Source organism: Colobus angolensis, unplaced genomic scaffold (assembly GCF_000951035.1).
Source record: "Colobus angolensis palliatus isolate OR3802 unplaced genomic scaffold, Cang.pa_1.0 Scaffold126, whole genome shotgun sequence".
Taxonomy (NCBI): Eukaryota; Metazoa; Chordata; class Mammalia; order Primates; family Cercopithecidae; genus Colobus; species Colobus angolensis.
The window spans coordinates 7765253-7780701 of NW_012113808.1; the positions used below are offsets into that span (position 1 = coordinate 7765253).

At 43.5% G+C, this 15449-nt stretch overlaps 1 protein-coding gene and 1 pseudogene across 6 annotated transcripts in view; one reads left to right on the forward strand and one right to left on the reverse strand.

Annotated features, from left to right (window-relative positions):
* The window catches only part of CD247 (CD247 molecule), an 88556-nt gene extending 77093 nt beyond the window's left edge, over positions 1–11463 (reverse strand). For 2 of the 6 annotated variants that reach the window (XM_011933391.1, XM_011933389.1), the window contains exon 1: positions 11233–11463. In XM_011933391.1, coding sequence (XP_011788781.1) covers positions 11233–11290 — 58 coding nt within the window. In that variant the 5' untranslated portion in view covers positions 11291–11463. Of the gene's footprint in view, positions 1–4890; positions 5289–11232 lie in introns of those variants that run through there. The other 4 variants (XM_011933390.1, XM_011933388.1, XM_011933392.1 and 1 more) reach the window with 3 other exon arrangements.
* Positions 11352–13728, forward strand: LOC105505578 (annotated as a pseudogene).
* The last annotated feature ends 1721 nt before the right edge of the window (positions 13729–15449 follow it).

The window sequence follows — 15449 nt, forward strand, 5'->3', positions numbered from 1 at the left end:
TTTTGCCATGTTGGCCAGGCTGATCTCAAACTCTGGACCCCGGGTGATCCACCTGCCTTGGCCTCCCAAAGTTCTGGGATTACAGGTGTAAGCCACCATGCCTGGCCTGAAATTTTTTCTTTTTAACCTTCAGAGAGAAGGAATGGTGATTGGAGAGAGAGATGATGACCTAGGGTCAAAGTTGGTGGAGAAAGACCATGGGTTTGAAGGACTCTACAGGGAAAACATGGATAGCCAGGTAAACCAGGCCTCTTTTCTGACTCCATAGAGAGGACCCAGCAACTCAATACCGTCTTCCTTTGTTGATCATTCTACACTGAATTTTAGATGGTTGGCCAGTTAGAAGGTTAGATTTCTATTCTTTTCTTTTTTAATTGATATTATTCCAGGCTTGAATGCTGCTATTAAATGTTCAACTCCAAATTTAAAAATCTCTAAATAGGCCAGCATGGTGGCTTATGCCTGCAATCCCAGTACTTTGGGAGGACAAGGTTGGAGGATTATTTGAGCCCCAGGAGTTTCCAAGGCCAGCCGGGGCAACATAGTGAGAGCCTGTATCTACAAAAAAAGAAAAAATTAGTCAGGCACGATAGTGTGCCCCTATGGTTCCAGCTGCTCAGGAGGCTGAAGTGGTAGGATTGCTTGAGCCCAGGATTTCGAGGCTGCAGTGAACTGTGATCACACCACTGCATTCCAGCCTGAGTGAAGAAGTGAGACCCCATCTAAAAAAAACAAAAAACAAAACAAAAAAAATCCCTAAATAGCAAATTCTCTCTATCCTTTGGCATATAGGAGCCATTTTGTGCTCTTCAAAATGGCTGACAGGAATTTTCTGAGGAAGCTATGGTCTGAAACCAAACGAAGAATTAGGTCAGCTTCAAGTCTGAGACTTTGTGTTTACAGCCATACCTAAAAACTAACAGATGTGTCTTCCAAACCAACAAAATCAAGAAATTATCATGAAGATCAAAAATGGCTTCCAAAATCTTACCCTCCGTGTCCTTCCCACCAGCCCCTCTGGACTGCAAGAGCTTGTGGCTATAACTCTATTCATAGCCCATTTCTGGTTTCCAAGGAGCTCCCTTTCCAACAAGATATTACAACACTTTGAAAATTAGAGGCACCCTACCACTCCCACCCCAAAGAGCTATTCCCCGACGAGATGCTCCATTGAAATGGAAGGAGTTTGCTTTATAGCAGCCTCCCTCATGGAATTATAGATGGGAACATTTAACAATACAGCATTTGCAATGGGCAGGTGAGAGCTGGCCAAGTTTTTAAAGGGGATTTCACAGGCCAGGTCAGCAGGGAGATGGATGGGTGAGCGATAGTGAGTACAATTATTTGACTTTCTGAGCTGTTCTTTTGAAGCCTCTATGTTTAATAGAAAGAAAAAGGATAATCCTCTTTGCCAACCTTTTGTAGCTCAATCTTTATTGTTCCCAATGAAACCCAAAGAAAACGGACAAGATTCATTTTGTCCAGAAAGCATTTGTGTATTTTATGTAGGTCTGGGCTTTGAACGTTGATAGTTAAGTGGGAGAAAAGACAAAGATTTCTCTAGACTCTGAGGAAATCAAAGGAGGAATTTCTGAAGCTCTCTTGGCTGACTCAAAAATCCTGGGTGGTATCCCCCATATACGCTTCCTTTGCTACTAAACTCAGCATGGAAATTAGCACAGTCCCACACAATGAAGAAAATTAGATGAGACCATAAAGAAGTGAGCCTGAAGACAAATTCAGACTTTTTTGTAAAAATCGAGAATGTGATTTCCGGGACCAGGGACACTTTCTTTTGCTTACGGGCTCTCAGTCATTTAACCTTCATCTTCAAGACACTGGCCTGGTCAGTGGGCTGGTTGAGCCAACCATCTGCAGGACTGTTTGTTTGATTCGGGGCACATGAGAGGTGCTTGGTAAATATTTACTCAATTGGTAAGTCAAGTGGCCTGTCAGATGATTTAAATAATCAGATATTAAAAATCACGGCTGGGCACGGCGGCTCAAGCCTATAATCCCAGCACTTTGGGAGGCCGAGGCAGATGGATCACCTGAGGTCGGGAGTTCGAGGTCAGCATGACCAACATGGAGAAACCCCGTCTCCACTAAAAATACAAAATTAGCCAGGCATGGTGGCACATGCCTGTAATCCCAGCTACTTGAGAGGCTGAGGCAGGAGAATCACTTGAACCCAGGATGGGGGTTGCAGGAGCCGAGATCACAACATTGCACTCCAGCCTGGGCAACAAGAGCGAAACCCCGTCCCCCCCCAAAAAAAAAATAATTATCCATCTGGTTATCGTGCTGGGCAAAGTAGGTCATTGGGAACCACCTTATTGAGTTGTTTGCCAACCTATTCCGAGGGTGAAAAAATAAAAACATTAAATGCATTTTTGCCTATTTTAGCGAAAATACGTAGGATGGTCACTGTGGGAAGAACTGGTGAGAATTTGGGGAGCTGGTGACATTTTCTGCTGACAGATAAGTGTTCCTGAAACTATCTGGGTGCCAAGTCTCTGCTCTGGGAACGCCTCACTCTAGGGAACTATTTCTGTTGGGTTTTTAACCCTGAATTCTGAGAACAACAATTTTCCACCTGCTTGTGTCGCTTTAACGCTGGTAACAATGTCAACAGTGGGTCTGGGAGATCCCCACACATCTGGGCTTAGAATTAAGGGGTGAACAGCGTTTCTGCAGGTGGGGGATGGGGTGGGGTCTGCATTCTAAGTCCAGAGAATTGAGAAGAAGAAAGCTACAAAAAAGGAAAGACCCCAGGCTTACTTGGAAGATGAGAGAGCTCTGACGGGAGTCAGACCAGACCAACCTGAAAAGTCTATGCAGCTATGAAGAAGCCACTCATACCTCTTCATGATCCGACAGAGATTTTCTTGTCTCCCTTCTCTGCAGAATCTCTGGAATGTGATCTGTGACATCTCCGCCTCTCTGCTCACCTACCCAGAACCCAGACTGCCAGCCCTGAGCTCAAGTAATGTTTGCCCTTCCTTCTATGGAGCTGTCCTGCTGCCACCAAACTCCTCCCAAACACACACACCATACATACAAAATCACTCACTGCTGCACATAAAAACACTTCCCTGCAGACGCAGGCACACATCCATCAGCGTACAGGTGAGCATACAATGCACCACACACACCAATGCATGCACGCCTGCACATGCATGTCAGGACACATCTACAAACACACAGCACCACATGTGCCAGCACATGCCCACAGGGGCACAGACACCTGCAACCACCAGAGCATATGGGTAAACACATGCTGGCGTGCACATTGCCAGCACCCACACTGACCTGCAACCCCTGGGGCTTGGCCTCAGGCTCTTCCCACAATGGGTCACCTGGCTCAGCTGCCTTCTCCCTGTAGCAGGCTGCTCAGGCCAATCAACCGAGGGGAACAGGTTGCAACCTCCACCCCTCCCCCAGTCTGTCTTTTCTACTCTTTCCCCTGTCATACTTCTCTCCCGTTCTCCACCATCATGCCCAACCCAGATGACGAAAGGGCAGGTCTAACCGAGCGCTGACATTCACATTCTGTCTTGGAGCCAGTACAATTTTGCATGGTGGGGAATTAGCAAAATACAAGATGACACAGTAGACTCTAGTGTCTACAGCAAAAGAGGGGAGTAGAGGTTTGTTAATCTTAAATGGTGATGTTGGTTTCCATTCTGAGCCCTCCTCCCCACCTGCCATGGCTTGGCAAAGGCAACAGCACCTACAGCCCATCACAGACATCCTGCTGCAGCACTTGAATACTTCCCCTCTTCCCAGCCCTCCTCTCAGCCGGCTTTGGGGGTAGCCCACTAAGAGTCTCAGATATTCACATCTCCAGCTGTTTAATGCTTCATGCATTTGTTCTGAGCACCAGAAAACCATCTTTTGCTTTGCTCTAGTCAACAGCACAAGGATTTGCACTACCTGCGCCAAGCCTGCAGGTGAACCCCAGGCTAAAATGTGACATAAATAATTGGGAATAGATTACAGACATTTGTCATTCAAAGATAACTCTCCCAGTCCTGGAGGAATTCGCAAAAAAACAAATCTCACTTCAGAGTCTGTGCGTGACGGCGTGCTGTTCTTTTAGAGAATCTCATACACATAAAACTTTCACACCACATGGAGATCCACTCTTACCAAGCAGATTAATTATGGGCAATTCATTTAGGGCAAAACCTCTCAAATATGATTTAACTTACATTTTACTTATAACCTCTGCATAAGGTGGCATGGTGAGCAGTGCACACCTGCACACACAGGAGTGGGTTGAGCTGCAAATTGAGGCCCATCCCTCTCAAGTAGTTCCAAAATAGATACATTTTCTGAGAGTAAAATGGAAACCATGGATTTATCAGATTTGGAGAAAATGTAAGTTCTCCATTTAGAACCATAATAATATGTTCTAGAAAAACATAGTTCTATATTAATAACCTAATATTCATACTCAGCAGAAAATGTATATCAAATGAGAATGTTCAGCATCAAAATAATTATTTTTTACCATAAAAATCGAGAGGAAAAGAGTAAGTGCTTAGTAAGGGGAATACCTTTAATAGTAGGCTTCCGAATTCAGTCTTTGGGTATATGACGGTGCACGGACCTGAGTGAGCAGCTGCACACTGTTCAGGGTGCGGGCCCTGTACAAGGGCCCCCAGAAACCATGCTTGTGTCAAGTCACCAGAGCTATGAGCCTCACTTTCTTCATTTATGAGAAGAGATAAATCCTGCTACTTTTCCTGCTACTTGCCACAGGATGGTTATGAGGATCCAGTAAACAAAGGCATAGGATGGTTATGAGGATCCAGTAAACAAAGGCATGGAAACACATTTTGCAACCATAAAGGGATGGCTGCACTCAGAGAATGGCGGTCTGGACTGGCAAGGGTCCTGCTTGTCTTTGTTCTAAAGCTTTCTATTTATTTTTTTCTCCTTGAGCCTCAAAATTAGTTGCTGAGTAGCACAAATCCTAACAGGCAAGCAAAGTGGACAGTGCAAACGCCTAACTTTTTCACCACTGCAATTTGGCTGCTTCGGGCAGTAATTGGCTTTCTCTTCAAGTCCGTTCTCACCAACCGAAGTCCTTGCATGGCACCCAATAAATCTGCAGCCGATGCACAAGCAGAAGGGATGGACTTTGTCCTTGGATTTTTCAGAGCAGAGGCTCCCACTTAGAACGTTAAAAATATTGTGATAAGGTGAGAGCCCAGATTTTAAAACTATTTGGAGAGGCAAGGAAGAAGGAAGTTCAGGCTCTGAATTCTGAGAGCCAATACCTGTGGGGTGGGGTAAGGATCAGGGGCTGAGTCATTAAACGTTCTTTAAAACTTTGTAATTTCAAAACCACACCCAACTTATTTTGTAGCTAAAAGGGATGTTGAACCCTCTCATCATTTCTTATCTCACAGATGCTAAAACTAAAGCCTAGAGAGAAATTTCTGCCCAGCTACATACTGCAATGTAATGACAGAGGAAGAAAAAAAGCATGTCAGTCCAGTGTTTCCCCATTACTGCACAGGGAAAACGATATTCTATTTTGCAGACTGGGAAACTGAGACACATATGCTAATGGTTCTGGCTTTCCAGGTGCCTTTTGTGTTTAGGCACTTCCAAATCAGATCTCCGCTCTACAGTCCCCTGCGTGAGGAGGCACCATTGCCGCCATCTCACAGAGGAAGAACTGGGTTCTGAGGTGGGGAGGGGAAGACTGCACAGGACTTCTGGCTCCAGAGCCTCCTCTCCCTCCACCATAGTGCCTGCTCCAGAGAAGACACAAAGGCTTGGAGATGGTCACAGAGAGTTAGAGAAACATTTTCTTTCCTTGATGGGATTGTTTTCAACGGAAGTCCAGCATATCCTGCAAAATGCTGTTTTACTTTAACCTATTCTTTCAATTGTCATTCCTGGATTTGCCCAAGAAAGTAACAAAAGCTACATATATAAAGATTTTCTTGTAGGATTAGCTAAAATAACAAAAATTAGAAATAGTCCAAATGTACAACAATAAGGAAATAGTGAAGAAAATACGATGCATGGATGTTATGGAAGCTTACTATCACAAAGGCTAAACATGAAAACAATGCTTACAATAAAATATTAAGAAAAAAATCACTTGAAATTTTTTGTGATAACTATAAAAAGATATGTACGCACTTGTAAAAAATGTTGGATTGGAATATAAAGAAGTGAGAATGCAATATTATTGGGTTGGCTTGTTAGGAATTTTGGAAAAAATTTAACTTCTTTCAGTGATTTTTATATCTTTATTAAAATATCTCAAACTAAGAGAAGAGAAAAATGTTGGCTACCTGAAATATTTATTTAGTAACCTAGATCAAACCAGACTAATAGTAAGTATCTTGCTTTTTCTTTCTATATTTTGAGGAAACTGGGTGACTGGATTGGATACTGCGATTTATACTATAATCCAGTCTTTTTCTACTTGATGCCTTTCATTAGTTTATTCTTAGTTCATTAGTTAACAATCTCCAACAGTGTTAGCCTTGTTTATTTTCTGCTTTTCTCCAGTGTTAAAGCCTAATCAGAAAAAAATGAGCATATTTCTTTATTTGTAGTTATAATGTTAGTTGAATCATATGAAATTATCCTTTTTGTAGATCTGAAATAAACAAATAGTGGAAATTTCATATGGTCCAACCAGAAAATTTTAATAACAGCAGGGTTTTATCTTAAACCATCCTTGCAACTCATTTCAAATAATTCTAATCACTCAAACTGCCCTGTCCCCTCCACCTGTTTAATTTCTGGTTTTTGTTTTGTTTTTAAAATACATTGTTTAATACTACGTTCTCTAGAGGAAAGGTGCAAATAATGCCAATTCAATATACCTGCCAAAAAAACTATTAAAGTTAATTTAATCATATGAAAGCATCTAGATCTCCTTCATTCACTCACCTTTTAATTAGTTCGACAATTCTTATTTTATTTTAATTTTTTTTATTTTTTTGAGATGGAATCTTGCTTTGTCGCCCAGGCTGGAGTGCAGTGGTGCGATCTCAGCTCACTGCAACCTCCGCCTCCCGGGTTTAAGTGATTCTGCTGCTTTAGCCTTCCAAGTAGTTGGGACTACAGGCACGCACCACCATGCCCAGGTAATTTTTTGCATTTTTTAGTGGAGATGGGATTTCACCACATTGGCCAGGCTGGTCTCAAATTCCTGACCTCAGGTGGTCCACCCGCCTCGGCCTCCCAATGTGCATTCAACAATTCTTACTGATACTTATTGCACATTGACTCTGCTCCAGGTACCATGCTAAGTGCTGGGTAGAACTGTGAGTGTGACAGGGCTGTCTTTGTTTTCAGGGAACTTAAAGTTGTTTTTTAGACCGGAAGACATACTATGTACATGCACTGACTAAAGTGATCATTTTGTTTCGATTAACAGGTCAAATGACTGGTTTAATTTTTTTTTTAACCAAATTGAATGTTTGTTCAAAGTGACTAACACCATCATTTCAGTGTTAATAAAAATTAGCCTTGGCCCAAGCAGAGCTAAGAAATTCATTTTGAACTATTTCCGGTATTTATTAAATCAATTATCTGACCTATATAAGGTCCTAAGCCTTAGATAAATAACAGTTGGGAGAAAGGATTCCCAAAGTGCGTGTTTAGACAACTCTAATCTAAGAGACTTCCCTCAGGGCATCTGGACCTTTCTGAACAAAGCAAAGACACAATGCTGGGTAACTTTTGACTGGATCCAATAACAATTAAATGCATTTTTTTAAAGAACAAAAGCAAAAATACGAAGAATTTAAAATTAAGTGGAGCAGTAGTTATTCACCTAAGCCAGAGCTCCCCAGGACTGTTTCTGGGGGATGCTTAGCAGCAGCAGATGTGATCTCTAGGCTAGTAAGCCTAGGAAACGCTGAAATCGAAAAATGAAATAGCTCATTTGGACGAGCAGAGCTAGGCGATTGGAGGGCAAAGCAATCTGATGGTGAAAATGCCATTGATGAAAAATGTGTACTGGTATCACTTAACAGCTTGCCTGACATTCACCTCCCAGCAATGTTAGCAAAGATTTAGTGTTCAAGAAGTTTGCATTTAGATACTTAGTCGCTGTGCACCCGCAATAGCCCTTTGGCTTCAGAATCTAGGTGGCTACCCCGACCAGTGATGACTGCATGGATTTTGTTTCTAATTCCTTTCAAAGTGATACTTTGAAAAACTTTTGTCTGTTAGCCTTATCTAAGATAGCTAAAATGTCAGTCTCCACAGAGGCAAAGTAAGTGGCACTGAGAAGTAAACAAATCCAGCCAATTCCCCTGCCCCCTATTTGTGGAAATGGGGCACGGTCCCCATCTTGTATATATTTTTTCAGACATGTTTTTACTTCGGGAGAATATTCCCCTACAGAATAAGTATCTTTAAAAAATGAAAATGGTGGATGTAACAGTCATCCTATGACCAGCCAGAGCTTTGCTCCTTGTTCACCATCGGGCCTACCCCGGGATCATTGTTATGTTTCTGTGCTGCTATGGGTGTGCCCAGAAATCAGAAGAGGGATGAGTTGGATTGCAACAGATGGAGAAAATGCCCACTGCTGCTTTACAACACATTGAAAGCAAATTAAGAATCCCAGCCGTCTCTGTTTCTGGGTTTTGAGAACAAGAAGACAGTCCAAGATGTAATAATAGTAATAGTAAGTACAATTTTTACTTATTGGCTGTCTACTATGTATTGGACACATTACGTTACTTCTCATTGTCACATCTCTGCAAAGAAGGTATTATAATTCTTTCTTTAGAGGTGAGAAAACTGAGGCCCAGAGAGGTTAAGTCACTTGCCTAAGGTTGCACAGCTAGGAAGCGGCAGCACTGGGACACCACCTGAGATTAGCCTGGCTCTTTCCACCACGTCCAGCCACCTTCCTAAAAGCAGAGCTGCTCACAAGCCTGGAAGCCTTGAGTTTCCCAAAGCTGCATGTCAGAGCTGCATCTCCTCACTGATAAAAGACAAAGACCACACTGACCGCCGGGTGGTTCAGTGGTTCTTGGCTACTGCAGAGTAGGGAGTTAGAGGCACTAAGGGCTCTGCAGGCACAAGTGTGCCCATGCCAGCAGGCACGCCATCATAGGTTCTTCTGGCCTCAAGCCCTGGTGACCGTCTTGGTAGATTCTCTCTTAGGGAGGCCTCCTCATGTGGACAGACCAGGTCATCATTTGCTTTGATCCTAATAATCTGGTCATTTCCAAAGAAATGCAAATGCAATAGCTTAGTAAAAAGTAGACATTTTAAAAGGGGCGTATGCAACGGGTCACTTAACTGAGCAAGAAGAGAGAGAAGACCTGACTGAAATGCTATATGCGGCCTTTCCGCTCATAGAAGACTGTGAAGGTGTCCCCTCAGGCAGCACAAGCACCACCGCAGCCCTCGGTGTTGAGGCCTCTCTGAGTCACGCCTTGTCTTACCGTACCTGTTGTCTGGGCTATTATACTTTGAAAAACTTTTGTCTATTAGCCTTATCTAAAATAGCTAAAATGTCAGTCTCCACAGAAGCAAAGTAAGTGGCACTGAGAAGCAAAAAATCCAGCCAATGTGCAGTTTTCTCCTCCTGCCTCCTATTTGTGGAAATGGGGCATGGCCCCCATCTTGTCTGCTGGGTGGGGTTCTGTTTACCACGCTTGGCAGCCACATCCACCCAGCAGCCTTTCATTTTTCTAACTTCACTTTGCCCCTACCTTGGTCTCTCCAAGCTGAACACAAATGGACCAGTGAGGAAACTGCAGGTAAAGACCCTAAAAGGTTACATGATCTCCCTGGTGGGGTGTCCCAAGGCTGAAGCTCAGAGGCTGGAGCTATTGTCCCTGGCTGTCTCCCCTGCAGTCACTAAATTCCAGCTGTTCTGCGTCCCCTTGTCCCCAGCACATAAGGATGGGCTGCTCTGAGCAAGCTCAGGCACGTTCACTCTGCCACACTGTGTGTGTGACTCAGACCCCACAAGCCTCTTCTGAGAAAACAGCTGTGATCTGACAGAAACCCCTGCAGCTGCACAGGCCTCAGAATCCCCCAAGCGCTGGTCCGGGCTGTGCCCTGCTCCCTGGTGGGAGCAGAAGTGCCCATGGCCTCTCCCGCCGTCCCAACAGGGCCCCTACACAAATTCCCACACCAAGGTGAGCTTCCAGGAGCGGTCAGGTGGGCCGAGGACACTTGCTTGCTCCACCTTCCCTGGTCCTTTAGATTGAAATTCAGCCTGCCCCACTTCTCAGGAAGATGCCACGAGGCCAATCCCCCCTAAGCAGTTTGTCTTGTCCTCTTTTCACTGGTTTTCTTCCTCATTACCTGGCCTAGAAAACATGGTGGAAGCTAAAGGCTTGCAGCAAAGCCGAGCTCCCACGAACGGGAATGAGGTGAGGAGTGAGCGCTCTTGTTGGCTGGGCACTGCTCGTGGTGGTGACTTAACCAGGCACATCCTCTCATCTGCCACATGTTCTGTCAACGCCTGGCCCTCTGGCTGGGCTAGATGGCTGCCTAAGGGGCGGGTTGGCGTGAGTCACGGATCCCGGGACGGTGCGTCATCCGGCAGCCCCAGGCGGTGGGGTGTGGGGACAGCCATGACAGGGTTGAGCCTAGGCACGGACCCTTGGCCATGAGGTGGCGAAGGCGCCGTGGAGGCTGCCGCCCGGTGCTTCCTGTCTGTGCCCCTTTCCTCCTTGGTTACCCCCACTTACTCCCGGGCCCATTGGGGTGTTTGAGGCCATGACCTTGACTGACCAATGAAATCTTCTTTGTTGGCAAAGGAAGAAAAAAAGGGGTTGAGTGACGGAGCCAGCCAGAGGGTGAAAGAAGCCGAGGAGACTAGAACGTCGCAGCACGAAACATGGCCTGGCTGACATTTTCTGATCCTGTCCAGGTTCTGTGAAACACTCCCTCTCCATTTCTCCACCCTGGGCCTGCCTCGTTTGTTCTCTTGTTTCCTTCTTCCTTCCTCTCTTATCACTGGAAAAATCTGTACCCGGAGGAGCTGTGTTTTCTAGCAGCTGGCTCTGAACTGATGCCCAGCTCGGCTGTGACGGAGCCGATGCCAGCACCGGGCCAGACCCCTCACTGCTCACTTGCCCATTGATTTGAGGAAGGCAGGATTTGAAGGAGACCCCAGCCCCTCACCACCCTCCACTACCCCCACATCCACCCCCGCACCCCCCACATACACAAAGAGTTTCTAGAAGTTCCCTGCCATGGACACATCGGCCCTACCTGTAATTGGGAACTGTGCCTGCAGGATGGCTGCGGTGACAAGCTCCTTCCACTTCATCTTGTCCTTTCCCTCAGAAAGAGGCTGGGAGGCAGAGGCTGAGGCAGCGGTGGCTGGGAAGATGAGGAGAAAAGGAGTCTCTGCTGGTTTTATTCTGCTGCTACCTCCTCAGGAAGTGGAGGACTGTGGGGCCTTTGAGAAGCATCTGCCGACAGGCCAAGAAACTCACACTCCCCCTTTCGGTTCACAGGCAGGAAGCCCTGGAGGTCTGAGGGTTTGGGGTGTGTGTATGTATCTGTCTGTCTGAATTTTGCTTTTTCTCTCATTTGACCATTGTTTTAATGTTCCTTTTTTAAGAAAATAATTCTTGGCTGGGCGCGGTGGCTCACGCCTGTAATCCCAGCACTTTGGGAGGCCGAGGTGGGTGGATCACGAGGTCAGAAGATTGAGATCATCCTGGCTAACACGGTGAAAGCCCGTCTCTACTAAAAATACAAAAAATTAGCCGGGCATGGTGGTGGGCGCCTGTAGTCCCAGCTACTCGGGAGGCTGAGGCAGGAGAATGGCGTGAACCTGGTAAGTGGAGTTTGCGATAAGCCAAGATCACACCACTGCACTCCAGCCTGGGCGACAGAGCAAAACTCTGTCTCAGAAGAAAAGATTAAAAAAAAAAATTAAAAAATAATTCTTATCTAATTCCTATCTTGATTGGTAAAGTCCATCTCTAGGTAAATACAAGTTCTTGATGGATATAAGAACATTTGCCGTTTTCCTAGACTCTCAAATATTTTATGGTGGCTGGTAAAATGACAGAGCCCTGGATTCAGAGTCAGGACAAATGTAGAGACAGATTCCTGGGGTTTTAGTGGCATCTCTACCTACCACCTACTTGCTGTGTGGCCTGGAGTCAGTTACTCAACATCTCTAGACTGCAGCTTCCTTATCTACAAAGCAAAGAGCTGGAGTAGATCTGGGGTTGCAGATCTGAACTTGGCCTGAATTTGGATCATAGAATAGTTTGAAATACTGTAGCTCACATAGTATTTTAAACACTTGTGTTAGTTGCCAACATTTAAACATCAGAGTAATTTACAATAACAAAATGTTAAAACCTAGACATAAACTTTGTCTAAAAATTATAATGTATCTATATAAAACAAATTTTAAAACATTGCTGAAGAACACCGAAAGGACTTGGGTAAATGGAAAGGCACACCCTTCTTTGATAGGAAGCTCTCTTTTAAGGAGACCACACTTCTCCCTTAATTAGTCAATCTATTTTATTGAAAATACCAACAAAAGTTTTAGGACAAGATAAGCTGATTCCAAAATTGATATGAAAAAATTAATGTACAAGAATAGTCAAGACTCCAAAGTCACAGCAATTCAATATAAAATTAATACATTGGACTTCATCAAAATTAAAAGCTTTTGTGCACCAAAGGACACTATGAAGAAGTGAGTCCTGCAAATCACCACATACCTCTAAGTGATGGAAACAGCATTCCTGTCATCAGACTTGGTACCTACTCAGAGCCTAAATTGACCCCTAAGAGAGCCAATGACTTAATCAAGGCCACACACCAAATAGGTGGTAGGTAGAGATGTCACTAAAGCCCAAGTAGTCTGTCTCTACATTTAGTCTGAGTCTGCATCAGTGAAGGTTGTCATCGACCTGAGGTGCTGACACACTGATGAAGCCTACATCTACCAAAATGAAGACACAGTTGGGGAGGCCATCAGGGGAAATAGCAGAAGGAAAGGTACAGAGGAAGGATATCTTCTACTGTGGAAAGCTGTGGGCTACAAATCATGACCCAGAGCTGGTCTGCCCAAGCCTAGAGAGGATGCTCAAGGTCCTCCAGCTAGATTGTGCGGATCTTTACATCATTGAAATACCCATGGTCCGTAAGCCAGGAGATGAAGTCTACCCTATACGTGAGAATGGCAAGTGGTTATATCACAAGTCAAATCTGTGTGCCACTTGGGAGACTTCGGAAGCTTGCAAAGATGCTGGCTTGGTGAAATCCCTCGGAGTATCCAGTTTTAACAGCAGGCCAGCTGGAGCTCATCCAGAACAACCCAGGACTCAAACCCAAGCCAGTCAGCAACGACATTGTGTGCCACCCATATTACACCCAGACAAAACTTTTGAAATTTTGCCAATAACATGACATTGTCATGATTGCGTATAGCCCTTTGGAGACCACTAGGAATCCCACCTTGACAAATATGTCTTCTCTGCCTTCATTAAAGGGTGCACTTCTAAAAAGGTGCAATAAGATGACAGCTCAAGTTGTTTTGCGTTTCAACATCCAGCAAGGGGTGGCTGTCATTCCTAAAAGCTTTAATCCTGAAAAGATCAAGGAAAACCTTCAGGCCTTTGACTTTTCTCTCACTGAATGAAGGACATTGAAGCCTGGAGGGAAAATGTCCACTTTGTGAAAATGCTCATGTGGTGTGATCATCCACAATACCCATTTCTTGATGAATACTGACTTCAGAGAGTTCCTGAACAGATATTTCCCTCCCATGTGTGGAGGATCTTGGGGGGCATAGTTCCCCATGGACATGAAAATGAAAACATTTTATTATTTGCAAAGTGGTGATGGAAACATGCTTAAGTTTTGTGTAGTGTGACTTTGACTCACCTATGTTAAAGAAAAAATGTTTAAATCTGTTGAAATAATTCTTACAAAATTATCACCTAATATTTTACTAGATAAATGTCTTCTGGGTTCCAGACCAAACAGAACAAAATAAAACAAACAAAAAAAACCATTAGATTCCAGAAAAGACTTGAAAGGCAACAGATGACAACAAGCAAAAAGTAACTCATGAATGTGGGCAGTACCATTGTTATTCTGAGTTCTTTAGCAGTCAACAGGACAGCAAAGACAGCAGAGGGCCCCTGTGTGCCAGGGTGCTGGCAGTGGCCTTGAGGACTTGAACCGTGGATTGCAATACAGACACAGCCAAGATAAGATACAGACATGCATTATTAACAAGAAAGTGATTTGCTGCACCTTGAGTAGGGAGAGAAGGCTAAGTGCAGAAATGTCTTAGAGTCAATTAAACACCACGGTGATCAACAAAGCCATAAGGATTTTGTTGTTGTTTGTTTCTATCCGATGTATGTTTGTTTAGCTTTTACTCAACTTGAAGGATATATACTTGCTGGTTCTCTTTTGCATCCTCAAAGGGTCTGAGTTTCAACATAACTAGTGGTCCATACTTGCATTGTCTTATATTCACTCTTGCCACATTGATCATACAACAACCATGATGTGAAATGGCTTGAAACAACCAACATACATAAATAAAACTCTGCATCATAAAGTATTCCGAAGATTTTAAAAGAAGACATTTTATAAGGGGACTTTAGGAGACACATTGAAAGAAGAGGCTTTATAAAATTACCATGCTTAAGGCTTTAAGAGTGTTATTGGGATAGCTATATGAATTTTGAGAAAATAGCAAGTTCAAAAGAACACTGGTAATTGTACTCTATGTGAGTTTTTAAAGAGAATAAAATTATTAGAATTCAACAACAGAGATGTACCTATTTTCAGTTCAACTACGGAAATATATTTTATTCATTCATATTAGATCACTTTCGCAGGGCAAGAGAGTTCTTCAAAAATTATACTTTTCCAAGACCAATTGCTTATAGATAATCTTCAATGGCCTGTACACATACATTTCTGAGAAAGTATCGCTTAAAAACTTGATCTATACTGATCGTTTTCACTGATTCCGATGTTAATACTTACAATGCTTGTCCTCTAGAAAATATTTGGTTCACAAGAAATCATAAAGTATGATGACAAAGAAAGACAAAAGAAAGAACAAAGAAAGTAAAAAGACAACCCAACCCACAGAATGAAAGAAAACATTTATAAATATACTGATAAGGGTCTAGGATTCAAAATATATAAATAACCCCTATGACTCAACAAAAAAAACATAACCCAATTAAAAATTGGCCAAAGATTTAAATAGACATTTTTCCAAAGAAGACATACAAATGGCCAATTAGTACATGAAAAGATGTACAACATCATTAGTCATTAGGGAAATACAAATCAAAACCACAGTGAGATACCACTTCTCACCCACTAGGAAAGCTAAAATAAGAAAACAGACAATATAAGTGTTGATAAGGATGTGGAGAAACTGGAATTCTCATATAGTTTTTGTGGGTTATATAAATGGTGAA